General features: G+C 44.0%; 1 protein-coding gene across 18 annotated transcripts in view; it reads right to left on the reverse strand.

Moving 5' to 3' along the window:
- foxp1b (forkhead box P1b) overlaps positions 1 to 27417 on the reverse strand; it is a 645688-nt gene that overhangs the window by 87367 nt on the left and 530904 nt on the right. For all 18 annotated transcript variants that reach the window (XM_038810651.1, XM_038810658.1, XM_038810652.1 and 15 more), the window contains 2 exons: positions 17395 to 17499; positions 9987 to 10074 (listed from right to left, as the gene is read on the reverse strand). In XM_038810651.1, the coding sequence (XP_038666579.1) occupies positions 9987 to 10074; positions 17395 to 17499 (193 nt within the window). The remainder of the gene's footprint in view (positions 1 to 9986; positions 10075 to 17394; positions 17500 to 27417) is intronic.

The following is a 27417-nucleotide window of genomic DNA, read 5'->3' on the forward strand; positions in this document are numbered from 1 at the left end:
GACACCCTGAGCAGAAAGGCTGCCTTCCTCCTTCCTTTGCGGCTATTTACCGGATACTTGGTGGTATGTGCTATGTACTCATGATAGGATACAGCAAAGCACAATGAATCAGCCGAACTCTGGCAAGTACTGCACGACTCCTCCCACCTGGGCAGGAAAATCATTGCTTGACTACTACAGTGGCCTTCTCGATGATGTTCCAATTGATAGGAAGGCTTTCCACGTGTGGTTTGGTTATGCAAAGGAGTCGTAAGCCAGATGGCCAGTTGACAGCCCTCGTTAGCTAACAGCCACTCTGATTTGACCTGATTGTTGCAATACTGATAGCACATCAGATAACCACAGACTAAGCACAGCATGTCTGTTGCCAGGAAACTGGATCCTCAAACTCTTGGCACCTATCTTTACCTAACTGTGAAGAAATGCAGAAGGCACAATGACAATGATAGACAGACAAATAGGAAATTTCTGGGAACGGGCCATCTTTCTCAAGGCAAATCCTTTATAGTCCATTAGTAGAGCCATCAGATTAAAATACATATCCAGGAAAATGCTCCATGGGAAATACTCCAGTCTGTGTTTTCAGAAGAAATTTTGTTTCTGCCACTAATCAGGATAGAAAAGTTTTCACAACCTTTATGTGTGCTATTACCATCTGAATTAATGCAAGGTCTTCCAACCATCTGGGGCTAAATACTCAGTTTGGGCGACTAAGTGTTGACTTTGGGTGTGAATTGCGTGTGGTTTGCGTTCCCGTCGGGAGCACTATTTCTGGAGCAATTCAGGACATGAGTCAGCACTCTGCCTGCGTGAATCTAGAGCAATTCTCATTCCAGCCGATGTTGAATTGGTGTGGGCCGGAATTGGCGCTGGAGAGTTTGACAAGCTGGACTGCTTATAAACGCTCCACACAAACACACACTCATTCCAGCCACGAAATGGCTCCACAACGAGCAGCACCATGCTTCGCAGACACGGAGCTCGAGACAATGTTGGATGTGGTGCAGGAGAGGTGAGATATCCTTTACCCCTTGGGTGGCAGGAAGCTATCGCCCCCCGGTTGTCAACCAGGCCTGGGCAGAGGTGTCCGAGGCGCTCAGCAGGGTGAACCTCACCTGGCAAATGGTACACAGGGCCGCAAGAAAATTAATTACCTCCTTAGGGCATCTCAGGTGAGCCACCACCTCTGGTCCCCTGGCATCGCATGTGTCCCTCACTCCTCATATCGCACACCCAATTCCATAAAGCCCAATCGAAACCCAGCTGCCCGCATCTCCCCCAAATCCCACCCTGCACAAAACATCAACATTTGTATTGTCCTCTAGCCAGGTGCCTTGCACACACATGCCACCAACTACAGACGCCCTGTGTAACTTGCCTCCATGCATCTCACTATGGACTTAATATGTCTCCAAAGAAAAGACGGGCCATAACAGATGGAAGCGGGAGAAGATTGGAGTGGGCATCCTGGACCTCTGGGTTCTCACCTCCACTGAGCAGAGGGCAATGGTATTATTCGGAATGGTACAGGAGAGGGCTGTCTCCAAGATGGAGGTCGACATGCCACGACCAAATGTGCCCTTAATGCAAAATGATGTCCCTATAGCAAGTGAGTCATCCCTCTCCCCAGACCGCTCCTTCCCATGATCTCACCATGTGTCTCGTCTTTTGTCTTGCAGGATCACCATCAGACCAAGCCGGCCCATCTGGGGTACCCCACCACACCCTGGAGGACCAGTCTGGGGACGACACCGACTTCTCGGTACTGCATTCACCTGCACCGTCCACCATCGCAGACACTATCACCTCAGTGGGGCATTTTAGTGAAGAGGCTCCTGGGTCACCATCTGGTGTGAGCATCACACATGCTGCAGCACAGCGGGTGATAGTAGGAACTCTCAAGGGTAGGGACAATCGGAGGGATGCCCAATCCCAGGAAACAGCTGTAGTCCAGACAGGTACTGCACTTCTGGAATGTATGATCCTGTCACTGATGGAGATGCAGATACAGAGCCAGAATCAACAGGAGGGGGGTGTCAGCAACTTTCCTGCACCTGCAGTGCAGTTGGAGAAGACCAACCACCTTTAGGTGCAGGTGATGGTGCCGACAATGCGTGGTACCCAGGCCAACACTGAAAGGATGGTGTTTGTGGTGAAACTTTATGTCAACAAGTCACAACCACGGGTAAAGACGTCCAAGGCTTGGGGCACACAGTGCAGTCAATGGCTAAGGCTGTGCTTCTGCTGAGTGCATTGTGGAGTGCCAGCACCTGGGTGTGCCACTGATTGAGTTTGGCCATGCCCATCCTGTGGATGGGTCAGTTGGGGGTTGAGGGTTTCCCTCAGGGGCAGCCTGGATGGGCTCCCAAATGACCAAAGGCTCTGTGAACATTTACAGGACACGGTGAGCACTCAGCAGAGTGAGCAACCAGGGGCCTGTAACTTGTATCAAACGGGTGCGTTTAAAACAAATATTGCAGCAATGGCGGCCTGAATATGGCCATCCTGATCCTGAGGGGGCACCCCAAATTAACTGAACTGTCAGCAAGTCGCTCCCACTACTCCTCCTGGCCCGGCCTTGCCAGCCACCCCTCAAGCAGGAGGTACATTTTGTTTTAAACTTAAAGTACCCAATTATTTTTTCCAAACTAAGGGGCAATTTAGTGTGGTCAATCCACCTACATGGCACATCTTTTGGGTTGTGGGGGCGAAGTCATACAAACACGGGGAGAATGTGCAAACTCCACATGGACAGTGACCCAGGGCTGGGATCGAACCTAGGACCTCGGTGCCGTGAGGCAGCAATGCTAATCACCATGCCGCCCGGGAGGTACAATCTTGTTTTCAAACTTTGCTTACCTTCTCTCTCCCCCTCAGCAGCCATGGCGCCCAGTCCCCATTTGTAAATATCTGTAGCACACCGTGCCCATGTGACATCCGCCTGAGAGCGGCGGAGCATAGCGGGCCAACCATGTCAATCACCTTTAAATGCATGAAAATGCCGGTTTTGCATGCTCCCTCTGGCACTGGGCGTGAACCTCAGTATCGTCACCAGTGAAGGACTCCGGAGCATGGCGCCTGATGTGGCGCCGTGCGCTAACTTTGATTTTGGCCGGACACCCGACTCTTCCCCGATCGCAGTTCACGTTTGCAGTGTTGCAAGGTGGAGAATTTAGCCCGATCTTCATTTCACTGCCATACATCAAAAGCAACTATTTTATCACTGTTATCAAAGGTGTTGAGACTTTATTGTGGGCTTTTTTACCTTGCAACTTATTGTGTATTTACCTCAGAAGGCAGCACAATTTGAGTTGTTCAGAAACTCATGCAGGGTTCTTTCTAGTTATGCATGAGGTCAATAGTGCTACTGGTCTCCAGTATTTCAGCCATACCTGAAATTGACGTTAACTAAGTATTGTCCACGGATGACTTACTGCTGACTGGGCAGAAATAGCAGACTTATATTATACCTTTTGACTTGATTTTGCAGCACGAAATATTGCTACAAGATTTCCTTTGCACTGTTAATTCCCCCCTCCCCATTCCCAAAGGTCACTTGCTGCTGTTACTTTCCTCACATACATTTATATCTGATTCATGTACATGGAACAGTTGCATAAATCCTGTAGCTACTAGAGCATGCGGAGAAGTTTTTGGATGAGTTGTAATTTGTGGAGGGGCTCAGAACTTTGCCCAGAACAACACTGAGGTAATCAAGTTTGGAGATGACAAAGGATATAAATAAGTGTTTCATCAGTAACGCAGTGCAGTAGGAGCTCCAATTTCCATTAACACATTGCTTCCTAGGCTCTCCATCAAAGAAATCTACCTTTGCTGCCTCATTATTTCCACAAGCATAACCCTGAGCTTCCTGTCACTTGTCAATGCAATTCTCCACCGTACTCCCACTGTGACCTTTCTGTCCTTGACCCACTGCTGTTCCAATGAAACTCAAGGAGCAGTACCTCACCTTTCAACTCAACACTCGCCAGTCTTCTGGACTCAACACTGAGTTCAACAATTTTAGACCATAACCTCCTCTGTCTCCATTTTGGCCCTTGATTTTGCTAGTTTTGGTTTTTCTAATTTCTTTCTTTATTTGTTCACTTTGCATTTGGATGGCTACTAGCTAGCCATTCATAGAAGTAATGAAGCACAATAAAGTCAATGATCTTAATGTCCGGGGCTTTACTATTTATATACAACCACATCCAGTTGTGATATGGTGATGGACAATTAAACAACTGATTGGAGCGGCCTCCACAGTCATCCCGATCCTCAACGATGGGGGAGCCCACAGGTCAGTGCAAAAACAAGGCTGAAGCATTTACAACCTCCTTTAGCCAAAATTGTTGCAGGGTGGATATCCACCTCAGCCTCAACCTGAGGTCCCGAGCATCATCCATGTTAGTGTCCTGCCAATTGATTCACTCAGTGTGATATTAAGGAACAGTTTATTGAATGCACTGGGTAAAACCAAGGATATGAGCCCTGACAACATCCCATTAAAAGGACAAGGACTTGTGCTCCTCTACCAGCTGTGTGCACTAGTCAAGCTCTTCCAGTACAATTACAAAACTGGCATTTATCATAAAAAGTGAAACATTGGCCATGTGTGTCCTGTTCATAAAAAACTGGACAAATCCAATTCAGTCAATTGGCACCCCATCAATCTACTCTCAATGATCAGCAGAGAGATGGAAGGTGTCATTGACAGGGCTGTCAAGCAGCATTTGCACAGCAATAAACTGCTCACCGATGCTCAGTTTGAGGCTCTGCTAGGGTCACTCGGTTCTAGATCTCATGACAGCTCCAAATATGATAAACAAAGCTGAATTCCCGAGGTATGACCAGAATGACAGCCCTTGACAAAAAAGCAACATTTGACTAAGTGTGACATCAAGCTGCCCCAGCAAAACTGGAGTCAATGAATCAGGGGAACACTCTCCACTGGTTGGAATGATACCTAGCCAAAGTAAGATGGTTCTGTTTGTGAGAGGATAATCATATTATCTTTAGAACATTACAGGTGTATGTCAGGGTAGTGTCTTCAGCACAATTGTTTGCTGACAATTATGCATTGTATCTTTCACAACTCCTCAGATACCGTAGCTGTCCCTGCAAGTATACCTCCAGATCTGGACCACATTCAAACTTGAGCTTATAAATGGCAAGTAATATTCATGCACACAAACGTCAGGCAACATCATTTCCAACAAGAGAGAATCTAACCGTCTCCCCATGACATTCAACAACATTACTATTGCTGAATTCTCAACTAACATCCTAGGAGTTACCATGGGCGTGATTCTCTGTCCATTCATGTCATCAGGATTCTCCAGTCCTGTTGCAGTGAATGGGAGATTTGGCTGAGCACCAAATTCTCCTTCCTCGCGAGCAGCGATAGCGGGGTGGACTCTCAACGGCGAACCCGGCCCATGAACCAGAAACTTAGCTGAACTAGCCATATTAGCACTGTGACTCCAAGAGCAAGTTAGAGCCTGGGAATTATGTGGGGAGTAACTCACTGCCTTTCTCCCCAAAGCCTGTCAACTATATGCAAGGCTACTCTCCACTTGGTTGGATCAGTGCGGCTCCAGCGGCACTCAAGAGGTTTAACACAGTTCAAGACAAAGTGGTTTGCTTAATATGTAGCCCACGCACCACCGTAAGAATTTACATCCTCCACCATGGGAGCACTGTTTACCATCACTGCAGATTCACTGCAGCAACTTGCCAGAGTTCCTTCAACAGTACCCACAACCTTGATCATTTAGAAGAACAAGGATAGTAGACACTACCACCTTCAAATTCACATCCACGTTACACATAATCCTGACTTGGAACGTTATTGTCACTCCTTCACTGTCACTGTCAGAATCCTGGAATTTCCTCCCTGTAGGTGTGCGTACACAACATGGGCTGCAATGGTTCAAGCTGATGACATACCGCCACCTTCTCAAGGGCCGCTAAGACTGGAGTATAAATGCTGACCTTGCCAGCAATGCGGATATCCCACAAACGAACAAAAAAAAAATCATGCTCTCTTACTGATGCCAGTTTTTCATTTAAACATAACATCAGTGGAGATTAAGGTATGGTGATTTGACTAATGCAAATTCCTTCCTGCAGTAAATTTCCTCTCCCACTATGTTATACATAATGCATAACTATATTTTCCCATCCAATTTCTTAGTTGCTATATCTTGCTGATATTTTTCCATGTTAGTAGTTATGCTTATTTACCATGTTGACAACTACAACTTTGTAAGCCTGCCTTTCAGTACTTTCCATGGCTGTCCACTGCATTCTATTCTGTTGTTGCTTTTCCTCTGCACCTCCAGCAAGATTATTAGAGTGATAGAAATGGTACAGAACCTGCCTGTGATGAAATGCCTTGCATGCTAGTTACTGTCCTCCATCAAAATAGTGTACTTTTCCTTTCCTAAGCTTACTGACATGGACAGAACATTATTACAATATTTGCTCTTGCCTATTGGTATTCATATATTTTGTGAAACAACTGTGCACTACACATTCAGAAACTCTGAGCATTTATAGCAGTACAGTTTCGGCTGGACTATGCGATCACTTCCAGTGCGAAGTGTCCAAAATCAGCCATACCAGTGCAAAAGATTGAGAATTTCCAATGCAAATTAAAAGAGTTCCCACGGTTTTTGCGTGAATTTATAAACTACTGTGGCTAATGCTGCACCCACAACAAACCGCCCAACTGCATGAATCACCATTGGGAGTTTTATACAAACATACGAATTAGGAGTAGGAAGAAGCCATTTAGCCCCTCCAGCCTGCTCTAGCATTTATTAAGATCATGGCTGATTTGATTGTGGCTTCAACTCCATACTCCATCACACCGCTATGAAATATTCTATCTACCTCTACCTTCAAAATATTCAATGACCCTGGTTGTGATTCTACGACCCCATCCGAGCGCAACAGGTGAATCGTGCGTGAGCCCCATTATAGACTCCATGCCGGGCGCTGGGCTGTTTGAGAGTCGCTCGACTTGCTCTACTCGGCGCCATCTGGATTTCACCCTCCCTGGGCGAAATTCTGATTTGGACATTTCCTGCGCCTCACAACCTCGGCAGGATACCATCTTACATTTTGTACTGGTCCACATGACCGTGGACCAATCATAAAGGCACCGGGGGATGTCCCCCAGGTCATTGGAGACCCCCCTCCCCCCCCCGGTCGGCGGCAGGGCAGAACCCTGGCACTCCCACGGCACATTTAGTGTGCCCGGCTGATAGTGCCCAGGTGCCAAATTGGTGCTGCCAGGGGTTGGACCAGGGGGGACCAAGTAGGTGGGTTCACGGGTGCCGCCCCAAGTTCAGGGGGGGGGGGGGGGGGTGAGGGTGGCAGAAAGATGGGAGCAGCCTTTCAAAATGGCACCCGATCTGCGAGGAGCCTCTCAGCGCTGCCTCGGTGGGGAGAATCTCCCCAAGGCCAACAAAGTGCCGTTGGATAGTTGAGAGTTTCTCGGTGCTGCAGCTGCTCAGAAACACCCTGCTAAACGCGTCGTTCAGCTTTAACTTGAGTCCCCTGAATCATGTCCCCTGTCTCCACCACTCCCCAGGGAACAAAGTTTCAAATACTCATGACCCTCAGATAAAAAAAATTCTCCTCATCCCCATTTCTTTCCCTAATTCTTAAGAAGTATTTTGCTAACTGCTCATATGTGCGGTCTTTTGAGAAAGCTTTCAAAAATAAACTTTTTTGGGGTGCAAGGCACTTGTATGTATTTCAAAGTTTTGAAAATGTTAGAAAATGTTTGAGAAAATTACAATTGCAAATGGTCATAGTGTATTTAAAATCATTTTCAGTTATTTAATTGTCATGCATTTGGAATTTAACTCCAGATCTTGCTATGGTGGGATCTGAACTCCCGAGTTGCTATATACTGTGTTGTTCAGCCCATTCTCTGTGCCTCCACACACCCCATTTTTGCTCTTTACTTCTTCTCTGCTCTTTTTCAAACCTGACTGCTGCAAGCATGTTTTGGAGGCAGCACCACTTCAGCCTATAAAGTGTAAATGAGAAAATGATGACTAAAATGGGAATCACAGTGTAAATACAACCTCTTCATTGACACTGTGCAGGATGAAATAGCTATACCATTTAATACTAGTCCCTTCTCTTCATTTGTAAGTGACCTGACACTGGAAGTCAGGAAAAGGAGCTCCAGAGGTTAAAATGGAGAATGAAGTATTGAAGCACATTATGTTTTCTGCTTTTACACAAAGTCCTGATGGTTAATTGAACTTGAATTGATATGAACATGATTTCAGTATAATACTTAAGGAAAACAAATATTTGAAGAATGGCTAGAGCCTCACTGTTCAAAATGTCCAGCATTAAAGCATTAACTGCATTCGATCAGCTCTGCTGGGCGGGCCAAATCCTCCTTGAAAAAGTGCAAGATGCCTTGCCCCCACTGAGCTGGAAATCCCAGCTCAAGTGGGGGCAAGGCATCTGGGAAGGAGAACATCTTGGGTGCAACTTATTGGCTGCGTTGTGCCTGAACTGGTACCACGAGGAGGCCGCTGAATCTCACGAAACGTTGCGATCTACATCGTGCTGGGCGAGATCCAGATCAGGCTAATTTAAATATGCATGCACTCGATTCTCTGGCTCCTGGAAACTAATGGTCTCCCCAGTGAGGCCTCGACTGGCGCCGTTTAATACTGGTCCACACAAACGTGGACCAGACTTAACGGCACCTGGGGGCTTTCTCAGGCCATTGGAGATTTCTGGGTGGTCGGGGACAGAGCAGGATGGCACCGTGGCTCTTCCTCTGGCACACGGGCTCCTTGGCACAGCCAGAGTGCCAGGTCGGGGCCTGAGGGGGTCAACCATGGAATTTACAGTGCAGAAGGAGGCCTTTCGGCCCATCAAGTCTGCATAGGCCCTTGAAAAGAACACCCTACATAAGCCCACACTTCTACCCTATCCCCGTAACCCAGTAACCCCACCTAATCTTTTTGGACACTATGGGCAATTTATCATAGCCAATCCACCTAACCTGCACATCTTTGGACTGTGGGAGGAAACCGGAGCACCCATAGGAAACCCACACAGCCACAGGGAGGACGTGCAGACTCCACACAGACAGTGACCCAAGCCAAGAATCAAACCTGGGACCCTGGAGCTGTGAAGCAACTGTGCTAACCACTGTGCTACCTTGCTGCCCCAGGATGGTCAAGCTCACTTAGATATCGAGCCACTTTTTCAAATTGGCGGTCCGATCTTGGAGAAGCTGGTCTGGTCGGCAGGTTCAACTCCCCAGGAATGAAAACATTTCTAAGTGTGAGTAGACCAGTGTTTTGTAAGTACCCCAGGAAACACTTAATGTTACAGCACCAAATGATGTACCATTCGTCAGTGTCTAAGTCTGTTTTGGTGAACCACGAATGAAATTGGGGCTCAAACTGCATCAGGGACTAATGCAGGGAATGCAGGGAAACTCCCCAAGGCCAAAAAAAAAGGTATGTATCTCACCCAAACAAGTCATCAGGAAACACTCCCCCCAAAACGGTACTTAGAAATGTTTTGGGTAAATCGCATACCCCTTGAGGTTTATCGCTGAAAGCAAGCTGAAAACAAGCACGGCAGCGAAAGGAGCGCATGGCAGCCTGGGCACCCCCCTCACCTGCTCCTCCAACCACCCACTCCTCCAACCACCATTTTCCCCACCTGTGACAGAGACTAGGTCACACATTGGGATCTTCAGTCACCTGAGAACTAATTTTTAGCACGCAAGCAAGTCATCCTCAACTATGCCTGAGAAGGAAGAAAGTATGAGGATACTTTACCAGAATGATGATTATGGCCACGACTATGGTTAAGAACTTAACTTGAAACAGATGTTAGTTGTTGTGTGCCTGTTACCATAAGGCTTTTGATTATGGCAAACCAGCTGGATAATTGGGTCAATTCATCTGTTTGAGAAAAAAAAAGCTTACCTGAAGTTCCAGCTGCTGTACAACCTGCATCTGTACTCGACACTGTGCTGTGCTTCTGTCATCCAGTGCATGCTCATTGTTGAGATGTCTGAGAAGAAATGAAATGTGAAATCTTCAGGTGATCAACATACTTAAAAATATAGAAAAGTTGCTGTGCTTTCCTGAGACGGCGGAAAAAAACTCATACCCAGTTGTACATATTTAATCCTTTCATTTAAAAATAAGACATTTTATATTTTGAAATTGGTCATAAAGGTCTTTGTGATTTATAAAAAAAAATGCTAACAGGCCAAAAACTGACAACAAAAATGAGCTGGAATCAACATTTTAATGTGAAAAGGAGGTAAAATCCCATCATCCTGTGAAAGTACTGTTTTGTAATTCACCAAAATGACACAAAATGATTTTCTTCCAGAAATGTATGACTGAATATGTATGGCACATAAAGCTTTTGGTGCCATTAAAAAGCAACCAACCTTTCTCTTCTCGAAGGTCTCCTTATTTTCTGAGCTTTAACAGTTAATTATGTCATCAAGATAACAGAAATCAAATGAAGCCAGAATGAAGGCAAAGGACAACAAGAATAAGAAAGATGGAATCTGTCACAAGCTTGAATTATGAATATAATTATGCATGATTATTTTATACTGCGAAGATGTTCCCTTTTTCTGCACGTTTATAACTAATCTAAATAAGTACCTTGCCAGCAGACAGCATATTTCATGATTTATATAAAATGGTCTAGATAAGGTTCGCATGTGAAGGAAATATGATTGGAGGATTTTTATCAGCCTCTGCATGAATTACTGTTTGAAAATGCTTATGCAGTAGCATTTCATTAATCATTTAATCATAATCCTAGCAGGATGTTTGAACTGATTTCACAAATACCCTTTCATTTCACTACTTCATTATGCTCACTAATGGATCCAATATATTATATATATCATAAATTATATCAGATCTTCAATGACCATGTAGGTCACTGTCACTAAGCATGCCTTCATGCTCAGCTCGTCAGTTTAGCAAAATGTCGTTTGTGCTTGCTTTCTGAAATTCATTTCTGTCATTTACTACACATCACAGCAGGAGACTGACCACACCTGGCCAAGGTTCCATACCATTCAGGATTTTTTTCTCCCATCAGCAGGAATATTCAACAATTCTTTGCAGACTTCGTTACATTAGATGGGTCACTCTCTTCTCGTAATGACAGCGTGGGTCACAGTGCATAATTAATCGGAAATGAAATATTCAAATATGCTCTAATGCAGCTCAGCGAAATGTGGTTTAAATAAAAAGGCTATAAAAGTGTGGAACTGACATAAAGAGAGACTATGAATGTTGTCATGTGTCACTTTTTAGAAATCAGATGAAGTGTACGCAAAAGCTTTCTAGTGAAATGACAGTTACTAATGTAAATTGCTGCAATAAAACAACTAACTAAATGAAGATCCTTTCATGGGACAAAGATGGGCCTTCTTCCATCCAGTCAGTTTACCATTATCAGGTATTTTAAAATCTGCTGTCCTTCAAAAAACCAGTTAAAAATTTCCAACTATGCATTTCTGATAATGCATGCAAAAATTGTGGTTTTAAAGAACCAAATGGAAGGTTAATCGTGCAATTTAAAAAACTTTAGATATGACTCAAGCATGGTAAAGAGGGAGGGCCCCCTACTAGATTTTACAACCCCAGGTTTGACTCTCAAATTTCTAAGTGCTGTACAGCAACATGGCAACACAATAACTTGTTTCGTGTTAAAATCACAAAATGTACTAATCCGTTCATTATATATCTGACAGTGTGCTGATCATCTTCATCATCAACATGCTTCCTTAGGAAGACCTTAGATCTCAGTCCCATGGCTATTTTATTTATTTTGTGCCATGTGAGCATCGCTGGTAATGCCAGTAATTATTACTCATCTCCGATTGCCCTTGAGGAGATGGCAGTGAGCTGCTTTCTTGAACAGCTAGTTTATCTAATGCAGGTACACCCACAGTGCCATTAGGAAGGAAATTCAAGGAGTTTGGCCCAGTAACAATGAAGGAATGACAATATTGTTCTAAGTCAGGTTAGTATATGACTTGGAGGGGAGCTTGCCGATGTTGTGTTCCCATACATTTGCTGCTATTGTCCTTTTCGGTGGCAAAGGTTATGAATTTGGAAGATGCTGTTGAAAGTGCCTTGGCAAGTGGCCGCAGTGCATCTTGTATATATGGTACACTCTGTTGCCACTGTGCATCAGTGGTGGAGGAGCTGAATGTTTAAGATGCTGAATGAGGTACTGATCAAGCAACCTGCATTGTCCTTTGTGACAAGCTTCTTGAATACTGTTGGTGCTTCATTCATGCAGGCAATTGAAGAGTACTCCATCGCACTCCTGACTTCTGCATTGTAGATGTTGGACAAGCTTTAAGGAGTCAGGTGTGTGATGCAGAGTTCCCAGCCTCTGACTGGGTGCTGATGTGGGGGATTCAGCGATGGTAATGCTGTCAAAAGTCAAGAGGAGATGGTGCAATTTTCTATTGTTGGAGATGGTCATCGCTTGGTCCTTGTATTTGCCACTTATGTTATTATGCCCAAGCTTGAATGTCTCCCAGGCCTTGTTGCATATGGACACAGACTATTTCAGTTTCTAACGAGTTATGAATGGTACTGAAAACAATGCAAATATCAGCAACAGCCCTCCTTCTGATCTTATTACGGAGAGAAGGTAATTGATCAAACATCTTAAGATGGTTAGATCTAGCACACTACCCCGAGGAAACCTGCCATGATGTTCCAACAACTATGTATTGGACATTATTATTTATTTCATAAAAACTCACACTTGGTTAATAATTTAGGTGCTATGATAATTTGAGCAGAGAGTTGGAGTTTCCTGTAGACTAGCAAAAATTGATCTGTGCTCTCTTGCACCTTTTCAAACCCACATCCAATCCACTTGTGATTTTGCCTGGGACTTTTGTCTTTCCATACAGGAGTTGAGTGGGAATGCATTTTGTGAGCCTCACTGGAGTTTGTGTGGGAGCAAACCAGTCTAAAGGTTTGCCTTTGTCCAACACATCAGCCCAGGGCCAGAATTGTCTGGCCATTGCGATTCAGTTTTCCCGCCGGCAGGGCACCTCCATCCATGGGTTTCCCGGCATGTGGGGTGGCTTCATTGGGAAATCCCATTGACAAGCAGTGGGAAGAAACAATCCCACTGCCAGCGACCGACGTGCCACCTAGAAACATGTGGCTGGGGGACCGGATAACCCCATCCCGGTTCCCAACAAAGACTCCTTAGACTTCATGGCCCGACCCACGCCATCCGATGTGCCCTCATCCCACACCCAATCCTCTTGCCACCCTTGCATCTTCCATTGCTACTCATACAGTATGTACTATGTACAGTTCTCAGGAGCTTTAAATAGCAATGGGATTTTTTTTTTATTGAAAAAAATTATACTTCTACCAATCTAAGAAATTCCTGACTTACAACACATTGCCAGTGATACTGGAAAGAAAACAAAACTATTCCAGTACAAAGAAATGCAGTCCTTCAAATGACTATCAGGTTTGTAAACAAACATGAAACCAAATTAAATGCAAAATCTGTTATAATAGCCTCTTAAGGGCAGCACGGTGGCACAGTGAGTAGCACTGCTGCCTCAAGGCGCCGAGGTCCCAGGTTCGATCCCGGCTCTGGGTCACTGTCCGTGTGGAGTTTGCACATTCTCCCCGTGTTTGCGTGGGTTTTGCCCCCACAACCCAAAAAGATGTGCAGGGTAGGTGGATTGGCCACGATAAATTGCCCCATAATTGGAAAAAAATGAATTGGGTACTCTAAATTTATTTTTTTTTAAAAGCCTCTTAAATTTTCAAACGTTCTTGCATCAATAGGCCACTGCTGAGCTGAAGCCACTAGTAGCTTTTGAAATCCAGCCAAGTATTCATAATGACTAAAGTTGTCATAACAAATGTTTCCTGCTCAATTGGCTGAAACTGACAGAAATGAATGGTATTCTATTTGCATTACAAAGCAAAGTGCCCATCAATCAATGGAGGAGAGCAGGCACAGAGATTCTATTTCAAACTTTAAAAGTAGGGCTTTGCTAAGAGCTACAGCTGTCAATCGATTGGAATCACAGCACAAAACATTACAGTAGTGGGTGACAGGCCTTTTCTTTTACATATCGAACACATTTTGGCACTTTTCCCATTGGAAAAAGTGCTGTAATGCATGGCAACAGGTGGTCAATGTAAGGGTCAACTTACCTTTGCAGGATAGGTTCCTATGGTGAATCAGTGAATTAAAAACATTACAATAATCTACATTACAATACCACATTTGATACTGGCATTTGAAGGTGTCAAAACAATTTACATGTACATTTCAGAATGTTCCCAACTTCTAAGTAGACTTCCCCCAGGGTCACAAACTCTCCAAGGAAGAGTGTGTTGTTTTAGGAAATTCAACACCCACACCAGAAAATAAAAATATTGTGCAGGAGGAAATATAAGTTTTCTATGGCCTTCACCACGGGCACCCCCCAAACTCAGAAGAAGTTAACTAGCATTTTCCACCCAAGGACCTCCCAACGTGGAAAATGCCACATGAAAATTGCATGGGGTTAGGAAAGCCGAGGAAAATGGCTGCCCCTGTGCAAAAAAAGTGCAAATTTGCACCTCAAGTGGGAGACCCAAACCGGCCCAGATTCCTCTTTTGTAAGAAAATATATTACGCTGATAAAAGACTATACCACACTTAGGCTGCACTGAATGGTTACATTTATGTTTCAAAAGAATGTAAACAACATTTTAAAAGCCACAAATTGTTTCCAAAAATAGACAAACCTGTGGATGTTAAAATAATCTGTTATTGTTAAATCAACAGATGTATTGGTTTGCATTGTATTAAACAGAGTTTTCACTTCCACATATTTTGGTATAATAGTTAGCAACATTGATTGACATTTAAAGTTCATTTTCATCTTTAAAATACATTTTAATCCACATATATGCAGCTTTTAAAATAATTCATATATTGTTTGATTAGTACCACCATAGCTTTGAACTAGTTGTATTTTCCAAAAGACTTGTGATTTTTGTAAATCTCAGGCTATCTGCTTCTATGGGCCTATTTCAGCTGCAAGTGGAGTTAGGACCTAGCAAGGGGTTTGATAGGTTTTTTTTGTAATTACTCCTCAAAACCATGAAAACCCACATCACACAGCAGATAATTATGTTTTGATTTATGTCTCTCCAATGTGAATAATAATAATAATCTTTATTGTCACAAGTAGGCTTACATTAACACTACAATGACGTTACTGTGAAAAACCCCCAGTTGCCACATTCCGGCACCTGTTTGGATACACTGAGGGAGAATTCACCTGAGGAAGGAGCAGTGCTCCGAAAGCTAGTGATTTGAAACTAACCTGTTGGACTTTAACCTGGTGTTGTAAGACTTCTCACTGTGCTCACCCCAGTCCAACGCCAGTATCTCCACATCACAGTTAAAGAATGAAAGTGAACTAGGGTGGAAGTTTATGCCCAATTTTCTTTTCATAATTTTCTATTTTCATGATGAGACCTGAAAGATGCAGCATTTATTTTTCCCTCGACTTTTTAAACATTATTTAATTTAAGGAAACAGTATTTTCAAAAAAATCACGAGGAAGCCTAATGATTTTCAATTTAAAAGTAACTTGTCATTGTTTTAATTCTAGTGTCACTAGAGGGCACTGTGGCATATGGGTCACTCTGACCCTTTTAGACAATTGCACCAAAGGTTTTAACACCTCTTACATTAATGGGTAAGTTAGGTTTGGTACACAGGAAAATCTCAACTAACATCAATGCACCTGATGATGCTTAGAACCTCATGAATATGACTTAAAATAACATTTTGGGGAGGGAGAAAAAGTCACATTGTGTAACAAAGAGAAGCATAGGAAAAAATATGTATCAATTGGCCCCTCATGATATTCTCAAGAATAGAAAAAGCATGTTAAACAAGTTCACAATTTATTGCATGTTGACATTTTCCACATACATAGCTGTTTAACACATTCTTCTTAAAATTAAAAACCCCAATGCTGCGAATTCAGACAGAAAGGTTTTGAATCTGCACGTGAGAAGGCCCTGTACTCATGGAACACATTAAATAGAAGTCTCTTTGTAATTAAAGTTTTTCTTTTAAATGCTTGCTGAGTTTGAATAGTCTAGACAAACAACTAAACTACGCCACAGTGAGCTAATAAAAACAAGTTCAAAAAAATCACTCATAATAAGTCTTTCTTTCATTTTCCATACCGCTTCAATCTTAGCTGGGTCTATTTTATGTGAAATTTTATTAAAAGAAGCTGATGTAAAAATACAACAGTCAAGTGTCAGTAATTTGTTTTTAAGTGTGACATTCCGTTCTCAAAAGCTGTTTGTATACTTCAATATTAAAAACAGATGGGATTGTATCACTGTCTGAAAAATTACCTAATCTCTTAGCCATTTCAGTACTGAAACTTTTTCAGTATCCAAAATGTGAGTGATTACTCAACTAGAATGATTTTTGTAAATATCAAGTAACAATTATTAAGTAAATCACATAGAATTTCTTAGCTCGAGTGGTCTCATCATATGACTGCAATAAACATTTTTTGTGACTATCAAGCCACTCATTATATACTAATGCAGTTCTCAAATGGTTAAAAGCTACAATTTTAAGTTGGCTGGAACTTTGACATTTTCTCACTGATAGCATTTTTAAAAAACTGACTTCATGTAAGAATTAACATTAAAGCTTCAGTAATTGATCTGTTGGAAGCACATATTTGAATTCCTATGAAAAAATGGTTTTCAAACAATGCTGATTATCATAAAGGATAAGAGTACCTACTGGCACTGTATTGACTAACACTAACTGGAGCAACAGTTGGCCAATTATGTTTGGCAGTTAATTAATAACCAGGAGTTTATGAGCCAGCATTGCAACTAGCTTAAAAACAAATAAGGAAATAAATATGCATACTGCTTACAGAGTCTGCTTTCCTTCCTGATTGTACATCCATTACTGACAGTTACAGAATTGTACATGTGTTCATATTCTTTTCAACTGGTGAAAGTGTACATCAGCCTAGATACAGAAATTAACTGGCTTGACATTAGTATACATTGCCTTCATTCCCCAACCGCCACTCCCCCTCCCCCAACAATGCTTTATCCTCCACAAATCATAAACATGGGACTAGCAGTTTGATTCAGACTATCAGTCCCATGACTACCATTCTGCAGTTTTATAAGCAAACTTACTGCAAATCTGTACATCGTACATGGTATTTTACTCTGGCCAACTGCATTACTCTGTTAAGTTAATCAAACGTCAATCAATTAATGGATGAAAAAACAGAGCTGGACTTACTTCAGAAAGTGTCCAAAGTCTTCACAGACTGCCTCACAACCTGGCCATTTACACACACCATGACCGTATAAAGGATGATTGCACCCGTGCTCCTCATGGGATAAGCTGAAGAACAGAAAACAGAAAATGTATATTTTAGCTACAGCTTAGGACTATATATACAGAAGAGTCCCTTTACAAGGTTGAAATGCACAAGAGCCATACAAAAGTGACATTATAGAGAAGAAATGTTATAATAGGGGATAGTGCTATAAAAACTGTTGTATCCAAGATTATACCACAGCAGAGTTTTAATGGGTTATGCATTTATATGGTTTCTCAGTTAGTCAGAGATCTGCAATAAATGCAACACGTGGTATATCAAAGAGCTTCATAAAAGCGGTCCACGCATGCTGCTTGTTGAACTAAAGCATTGTAATGTCAGTATTTTTTCAGAAGCTGAAAATTATGAGCATATGATCTACTCTCAGTAGTTGAAATTACTGTTACATTAATAAAGTAGATGTACTTTGAAAAGTTCAGAAAAGGGGGAAAAGGCTGATTATGAAAATTTGCTACCTAACAGTATCAAAGGCCATGTCATTCCAAAGCATGCATGATATGGTCCTTCCTGAACAGGAAACAGACACTCAATGTTGGACAAGTACTTAACGCAACATATCTATATCCAGATCACTGGATTTCAAGCTTCTCTACAGCCTTTTAATCATTGTTAATATCGAACTTCAGTCATTTCTTCGACTGTACAGTAATATTTACTACAAGGGCAGTAAAGTATGGAAGCAAATATTCACTGCTGAAAGCTAACTTTTGCAAAGCTATTAATAGAATATACCAGCAGCAAAGATAAAAGGCAACGGCTGGTATATTCAAAATGTTAAGTTACTCATTTCTCCAGAAACAAAGCACTATGTTTACAGTGAACAAGCAACGGCTTGGTAACATGACTGGCTCAAGTCTTGGTAAATATTAGCGATCCAGCCAGCCTACCACAATTGTGGTGAATTCTGCCTGTCTTTGATGGTTGGAGGTTGGATTGTACTTATACGAAAACTATGTGAGAAAACCTGCAAACCTTTAGCCGCTTTAGAGTGGATGTGAATTGATTAAGGCTCATCTTCTGGATCAGCAACAAAAATCTCTCGGCCTATCATCAACATGCTGGAAAAACATGATGGGCAGGCGAGACACTCAGAAAAGCACAACAGGCATGTCAAAATAAATTAACACGGTACTAAAAATAAACTTCTACTTATAATTTAATATTAAGTACATTTACCTATATTGCTCATTTTCTTGTTATAACCAACCGAAAGAATGATTTTACTTCATTTCTCTGAGTCACAGGGCACAAATGATTCAGGTCATGTGGTGAAGTCAGATGTTATCTCCGTTCAACTGAGTAACAAACCACATCCCTCCCCCCTTCATGTGTTTCAATGTCATCAGGACTTTCATTAGTAAAATATATTTCAGAAGTCTATATCAGAAGTCTACTTGACCTCAAGAGGCTCGCCCAGCGATCCGACCCGGAGAGGACCGCCCAGCAACCCAACCTACCCGGAGATGGAAGAAAGAAAAATCCACGTGGAGGCCCGACCGGGCCTACTTCAAGACCCGACCCCAAGTGCGCCCAAGGAGGGGACAGACCACGGGACCCAGCCCAATCTGCCTCAGGAAACCCCTGCTCACGACCCAGGACCCCTGAAATGGCGGAGGCCCCGCGCGAGCACCCGAACGCGCTGCAAGGTATTCCTATGCCCGCAGAACGCCGGGACTCATCCAGATCGCAAATAAGCCCCCCCCCCCAGCAACCCCTCTACCTCAACCAGCACCCGGGACCCTGCCAGATCCGACCTCGGAAACGTAACCAGTGCCCTGGTCCCCGCCAGCGCCCTGGACCCCGTCAGACGCAACCATCTGCCTTCCACAAGGTCAGACCTCTCCCATCGGATCCCAGGACCATCCAGCCGCAGCCGCCGACTGAGGAAGCGAGGGAACCGCGGCGGTCTGCAGGTGATACTGAAGCAATGCAGTTTCAAGACCCCTCTTGAACGTACTCCTGGCAAACGTACAAGCGATCGAAAACAAGCTGGATAAAGTTAACGTTAGACTTACCTCTCAGAGGGAAGTAAGAACTGCTGTGTGCTCTGTTTCACAGAGACATGGCTCAACCCCGCCTCATCGGACTGTGCCATACAACCTGAAGGCTTCTCTATTCACCGGGCGGACCGCACCGCGTCATCAGGCAAAGCAAAGGGTGGAGGGGTTTGCCTCCTCATCAACTCCTCCTGGTGCTTGAATGTGGTGGCCCTGGTGACCTACTGCTTCCTGGACCTGGAATATTTGACCGTGAAGTGCCGCCCATACTATCTTCCACGTGAGTTCACTTCAGCAATTATCACGCGGTCTACATCCCAGCCCAGGCAGAAGTGAAGGCGGCGCTGGACGAACTGTACACAATTATAAACAACTACGAAACAGAACACCCGAGGCGTTGTTCATCGGGCTGGGGACTTCAACAAGGCCAACCTCAAGAGTGTACTGCCAAAATTCCACCAGCACATCTCCTGACCCACCAGAGGTAACAACACTCTTGACCACTGCTACTCAAAAATCAGGAGCGCCTACCGTTCCAATCCCCGACTGCACTTTGGGAAATCAGACCATAAGATGGTGCTCCTTCTCCCGGCATAGAAGCAGAAACTCAAGCGGGAGAATCCAGCTAAGAAGGTCGTGCAGTGCTGGTCCGAGGAAACAGAAGAGCTCCTACGTGACTGCTTAGAGACAGTGGACTGGTCCATATTTAAGAACTCAGCGACCTACTTAAATGAATATGCCACCACCGTCACAGACTTCATCAGCAAATGTGTGGACAACTTCGTGCCAAAGAAAGCAGTACGTCAATCGCGAGATTCACTCCCTACTGAAGGACAAGTCTGAGGCATTCAAGTCAGCTGACCCTTACCTATACAAGATATCCAGATACGGCCACCACAAAGCCATCCGAGATGCCAAGAGAGAATATGAAACCACGCTAGAGTCACAGACAGACTCTGCGCGGTTGTGGCAAGTCCTTATCAACATAACGGGCTACAAAGCGAAGCCGAGCAGTATCTCTGGAAGCAGCGCACCCGTCCCTGATGAACTCAATGCATTCTATGCTCGGTTCGAGCAGGAAACCAACAATCCGCTGTCGAGTGCCCCAGTAGCTCACAACTCGCCCATACCCACCATCACAGCTTCCAAAGTCAGATCGACTTTCCTGAAAGTGAACCTTCGGAAGGCGACAGCCCGGACGGGATCTCTGGTCATGCACTCAGAGCCTGCACTGACCAGCTGGCGGATGTGTTTGCGGACATCTTTAACCTGTCCCTACTCCACTCTGCAGTCCCCATCTGCTTCAAGAAGACCACCATCATACCGGTGCCAAAGAAGAACCAGGCAGCATGCCTCAATGACTACCGTCCGGTGGCCCTGACTTCAGTCGTAATGAAGTGCTTCGAGAGGTTGGTCATGAAGCACATCAACTCCATACTCCCAGAACACCTTGATCCACGGCAATTTGCATACCGCCGCAACCATTCCACAGCAGATGCCATTTCCCTGGCCCTACACTCATCCCGAGAGCATCACGACAACAAGGACTCCTACATCAGACTCCTATTTATTGACTACAGCTCCGCTTTCAACACCATAATCCCAGCCAAGCTCATATCAAAGCTCCAAAACATAGCACTTGGCTCCTCACTCTGCAACTGGATCCTCAACTTTCTGACCCACAGACCACAATCAGTAAGAATAAACAACAACACCTCCTCCACAATAATTCTCAATACCGGGGCCCCGCAAGGCTGCGTACTTAGCCCCCTCCTCTACTCCCTGTACACACACGACTGCGTGGCAAAATTTGGTTCCAACTCCATCTTTACAAGTTTGCTGAAGATACGACCACAGTGGGCCGGATCTCGAATAACGACGAGTCAGAATACAGGAGGGAGATAGAGAACCTAGTGGAGTGGTGCAGCAACACCAGTCTCTCCCTCAATGCCAGCAAAACTAAAGAGCTGGTCATCGATTTCAGGAAGCAAAGTACTGTACACACTCCTGTCAGCATCAATGGGGCCGAGGTGGAGATGGTTAGCAGTTTCAAATTCCGAGGGTACATATTACCACAAATCTGTCCTGGTCCACCCACGACAATGCTACCACAAAGAAAGCATCACAGTGCCTATACGTCCTCAGGAAACTAAGGAAATTTGGCATGTCCACATTAACTCTTACCAACTTTTACAGATGCACCACAGAAAAGCATCCTATCTGGCTGCATCACAGCCTGGTATGGCAAATGCTCAGCCCAGGACCGCAAGAAACTTCAGAGAGTCGTGAACACAGCCCAGTCCATCGCATGAACCTGCCTCCCATCCATTGACTCCATCGACACCTCCCGCTGCCTGGGGAAAGCAGGCAGCATAATCAAAGACACCTCACACCCCACCCGGCTTACTCACTCTTCCAACTTCTTCCATCGGGCAGGAGATATAGAAGTCTGAGAACACGCACGAACAGACTCAAAAACAGCTTCTTCCCCGCCGTTACCAGACTCCTAAACGACCCTTTTATGGACTGAATTCATTAACTCTACACACCTGTATGCTTCATCCAATGCCGGTGCTTACGTAGTTACATTGCATACCTTGTGTTGCCCTGTTATGTATTTTTTTATATGCATTTTCTTTTATTTCCTTTTCTTTTCATGTACTTAATGATCTGCTGAGCTGCTCGCAGAAAAATGCTTTTCACTGTACCTCGGTACACGTGACAATAAACAAATCCAATCCAATCCAATTTGCAATAACCTGCACAGAAGCTCTGGCATAACTGACATTCACAATAGTGGAAAACCAAGAATGTTGCTTAAGTTCAAACATGAAAGTCAGCTGACATTTCTGTAAAAGTCAAACTAATGCTAGCTGCATCTGCAATGGCAACACCACTGCCTACTCATAATACAGCTTTTACGACTGATCCTAACTGGACTGTTATTATTATTGTTCACCTTTTCTTTTATGAATCTTATCATGCTAAGTACCTCTCCTGCTGAAGTCAATGAATTGTTCCCAGGTTTCAGCCAATGACACTATATGACCAGTTAATAAGTATGCAAGAGAACCCAAGGAAAATTGGCGGTCTGACCATTACGTTATTCCAGAGACACCTTCCCACAAGGGCAAAGTTAAGAATGAGAACTCAATGCATAGCAAATAATTTATTAAAAGCTGTGACCTACCACATTGGAGTTCTAACACACTGTGCGAGCGCAGTGACATACTAGTCCTAACTCTCATTGTAACAGCTGACAATTTCATATTGATGAATAAGGGCTTAATAGTCTTGCACTGTGCTTAACGGCTCTCCATGTGATGTGATAAGTAAATGGCATTTACGAAGAAAGATCTGACTGCATCCAAATTATCAATATTTGAATCTTAACCACTGCTGAATTATTATTGCTGTAAAGACAGTTTCAAAAGCAATTTAGACTTTAAGGGTTAATGTACAAAAGGCACACTTTGGACTCAAAAAGGATTGATCAGATTTTCTAAATAATGAAAAGCCAGAAACAGGAGGTCCGAGGAAATTTAGAGATTCATGTATATAGATCATTAAAATGCCATGCACAGATACAGAAATTAATCATTTCAAGGTTAATGGAATCCTAGTCTTTATATCTGGAGTTGTAGAGTACAAGGGGCTAGTGTTTCTGCTATACAAAGACCTGGTTAGACCAACTTGAGAGCTGTGAGACGTTCTGGGCACCACATCTTAGAAATGATACACTGGTATGGATTTTCTTCCTCAATATCAGTGAATGCTGCGGGGGTTCGCCACTATTGAGGGACTCAATAACCTCACTTATGCTGAAACCAGGTAGTTGTGGTGCGTATGAATGGGCTCCAGAGCAGCCTAGCTGATGGTCCTGCAGTTCATGTTCTTAAAGCAACAGGCACCATTAGTGTGAGAATTTTGCTTATTTTTCCAACGGCTTGCAGAGATATTTACATGCAAAAGGCTTTAAAACACAATAGTAAGTCAGCAAACAGAATGGGATAGGTGAAGGCTTCATTGCTGTAAACAGATATAATGAACAATAAATATGTGTGGTGATATGATCTGCATACTTGTCTGCCATTGGGCCAGAACGTCGGCTTACCATTGGCCCTGGTCGGTCATGTGCCTCTCGACCGATTGGCCGAGAGGCTGAGTTAACCACGCCTCTATTAACGAGGTATAAATGGTCAGACGCCTGACGATCGTCCCTTTCCATTGTAGATGATTGCAGAGCTGTGTTCTAGTCAATTAAAGCCAGACTTTGGTAAATCACTCGCCTCGCGTACAATTGATGGTACATCAATTTAATTGACTACGACTTTGAAGATGGAGTTCCGCATCAAGCCCGAATGCCTGCGCATCAGCCCGCAAACTCCGAACTCTGCAGAACTTTTCCAACTCTGGCTGACTTGCCTCGAAGGGTTCCTAGCATCAACAACCACCCCCCCCACCGGGGCACAGAAGCTGCACGTCCTCCACTCCAGCGTGGGTATCGACGCTTACGCAATAATCAAAGAGGAAACGGATTATGATGACGCTATACAAAAGCTATAAGGACAATTCATCAAACCGGTCAACAGGGTATTCGCTCGACAACTGCTGGCCACCAGAAAGCAGGTCCCCGGTGAGTCTCTAAGCCAATACGCCCGGGCCCTCTATGCCCTGGGGAGAGGTTGCTCCTGTGTAGCGGTGTCGGCTACAGAGCACATGGAGCTACTGATCAGAGACGCTTACGTGGCTGGGATGCTGTCTCCCGTGATCCGCCAGCGGATGCTGGAAAGAGACGAACTCAGTTTAACTGAGACGCTGACTCTCTCCGCCTCCCTGGAGGTCGCAGATCTAAGCGCTCGCACCTATGACCCTGGCCAGCACCCGTTTTCTGGTGCAGCGCGCCCCCACCAGCAGCGAGATCCTCCATCCTGCCAGCCAGCCAATGGGGTTTCCCATTGTGGGCACCTCTATGCCGTTGGGAAATCCACGGGTGTGAATGTGCTGCCGGCGAAGGGGAGGATCCCGCCGAAGGAGAATCCAGACCCTGTGGATGTGAAAGATGGCCAGGGTCATAGGTGCGAGCGCTTAGATCTGCGACCTCCAGGGAGGCGGAGAGAGTCAGCGTCTCAGTTAAACTGAGTTCGTCTCTTTCCAGCATCCGCTGGCGGATCACGGGAGACAGCATCCCAGCCACGCAAGCGTCTCTGATCAGTAGCTCCATGTGCTCTGTAGCCGACACCGCTACACAGGAGCAACCTCTCCCCAGGGCATAGAGGGCCCGGGCGTATTGGCTTAGAGACTCCAGCTTTCTGGGATTTTCTTCACAACCACTTTCCCTCTGCCTCCAAAATCTCAGTACTCTTTTTGACATCAGCAAAATACAGGAGCCATGGGAACGGGGAAGAGAAGCCAGAGTGAGCCCAGGGAGTTATTCAATAATGATCCTGATGATATACAGCTATGCAGTGTCAGGAAATTGAGGACACTTCTCCTCATCAGTTCATTGATAGGTAAAGCAACTTTCTCTTCACTGTACTACTGCTGATAAAGTATTTAAGAAAATTTAAAGTGACCTGAAGTATTTTAAAATAAACTATTTAAAATCATTAAAAGCACCGACCTGAACAGGAACGGACTGCTGACCTCAAGAGGCACGATATCTTCTTGAGACTTCAATGGGGAATGGCTTCATCGAGAACATGCCTCGCCACTAGGTCTCAGGACATTAACGTGCTGCTGAAGCCCAGTTGCAGCCAGGAGAACCAGTTCCCACAGCACCCAATGCACAAATACGTTTGATTTATTTTGGTCCATCAGTGGAGAATGTCCAGCTTTGCTGCTGAGAGGAACTTCCAGGTCATTGGACTATGAGGGAGTGCAGCACACAACTACCAGAATGATGCCTGGACTCCATTGGCAGGATTGTCTCTGCAAGCTTCAGAGTTTAAAAGGGGGTCAGACACATTTACTGTGGGTGTAAAACAGTCACCCAGCTCTGATTTTCCCCGAATTAGTCAATTAATGGCCGGAGGATTAATGTAGGCTCACTATCTAATTAAAGATGGCAGGGTTCTTGAAGATGGAGGCCTGACATGGGGCCCTCCAGCACTGAACCAGCTGCAGCAGACTATCATCTCAAGTATGTAAAAATAGACAACATGTCAATTTTGAGGTGCCCTCTCTACAGCTTTTTAAAGTTTTAAATGAAAAAAAACCCACAAGACGGGCAGGCAGGCCAACATCATGGAGGGGAAGGAAACTCCTCCATAGGATGACCAGTGACGGCAGCCAATGCCAGTCAAGCAGGGTCTAATTTCCAGCCCTGGAACTAGGACCTTTGGTCTGCCACTGGGAAGCTGCTCCTGGCACCTCTGGGTCGTTTTAAATTCCACCTGCCCTCTGACAATGGATCTTTAACCATGTGGTGGTTAGCCCTGCTGCACCCCTCAACCCCCATCTGCCTCCAAGGAAAATGGCCCTGGTGGAGGATGGTACCAGAAAACCAACATGCAGCCAGTGGCCTGAAGTTTCCCACCTGTGCATCTCTCATTGGGGCCTAGAGATCTAATCTCCACAGCTATGAGGAGTGTTTACACATAGGAAGAATTATTTGGAATTTACAAACCTAAGGGGTGATTTGATCAAAATTTTCAAGATATTACGGGGAACTGATTGGTTAGATAAAAAGAGACTTATTTCCGCTAGTTTTGGAGTCTATGACAGAGCTTAAAAGTTAGAACCAGATCATTCTGGAGTAATGTGCAATGGGTAACAGAGGTTTGGAACTTTCTTCCACTGATGGGAATTGAGATTAGATAAATGGTCAATTTTAAATATGGGATTGATGCTTTGCTAACTAAATGTATTAAAAGTATATGGGGCAAAGGTAGAAGATGTAGGTAATTTTATCACACATCAGTCAATAACTCATTGAATGGTGGAACAGGCTCAAGGGGCTAAATGACCTATTCCTGTTCCAGTGCTCCTAATGGTAGTGGTTTCTCATCTGACACCAAGACCATTGGACTGTAAATCAACAATTCAAAACAGGACAATCAATTGCATATGAATCTTGATAGAGCATTCTGATTGAGATCGGAGCAAAATTTCATATTTCTGCATGATGTCAGCATAAATACAATTTCTGAAGCAAAAAGGAACCCCATTATTCACAATACTGACCAACCCGAGCAAAATAAATTATAGCCATTCTTAAACCTTTATTTCAACTAATATCTGCTTGAGCCTAGTTAGTTTGAGCAGCGCTTATCAAATTGAACACCTCTAATATCCAATCCAGTTTCATTTTGGAAATCGTAAAATGTGATTGTGTGGTACTTATGCATTGTTTGGTGATTTGTGGGAACTCTAACTAAATTTGAGAGGTTAGAGATGTTTCACTAATTGAGGCTGAAGAATTAAGTGTTAAAGAGCATCACATAAACACCCTGATGTGGTGTAAAAGCTAAGCAATATAGCTCTCTCAAGACTCTAACCCTTGACTCTGAGCTAGTTAAGTGGTTGGAAAGGCAAATTTGGCCCGCATTTCATTATATTTGAACAAACTGCTTAGTCTGCTCATTTACCCATATCCTTCTTGTAAAGTAATGGCAACATTCGTTTGGTCAACATAGACATGAGTGCCATTCAAATTCCAAAGCACAAAATGTCAATGACTGAAATTTTTGCATGAGGTTTATATTTTAGTCAGCAGTTAGTAAGGGTTTATTGGGAAATTATATACTTTTGGGCTCACATTATCTAATTTCTTATGATAATCTTAACAGAATTTCTCTGAGTGACATGCATAAACTCACAATTTTGCCTATGGACTTTAATCCACATCACTGAAGGACACAGATAATGTAGCAATTTTGTGTTACTACAGTATCAATGCTTGCCAAAAAATGTGTCACAGGT

Source organism: Scyliorhinus canicula, chromosome 11, assembly GCF_902713615.1.
Source record: "Scyliorhinus canicula chromosome 11, sScyCan1.1, whole genome shotgun sequence".
NCBI classification, from domain to species: Eukaryota; Metazoa; Chordata; class Chondrichthyes; order Carcharhiniformes; family Scyliorhinidae; genus Scyliorhinus; species Scyliorhinus canicula.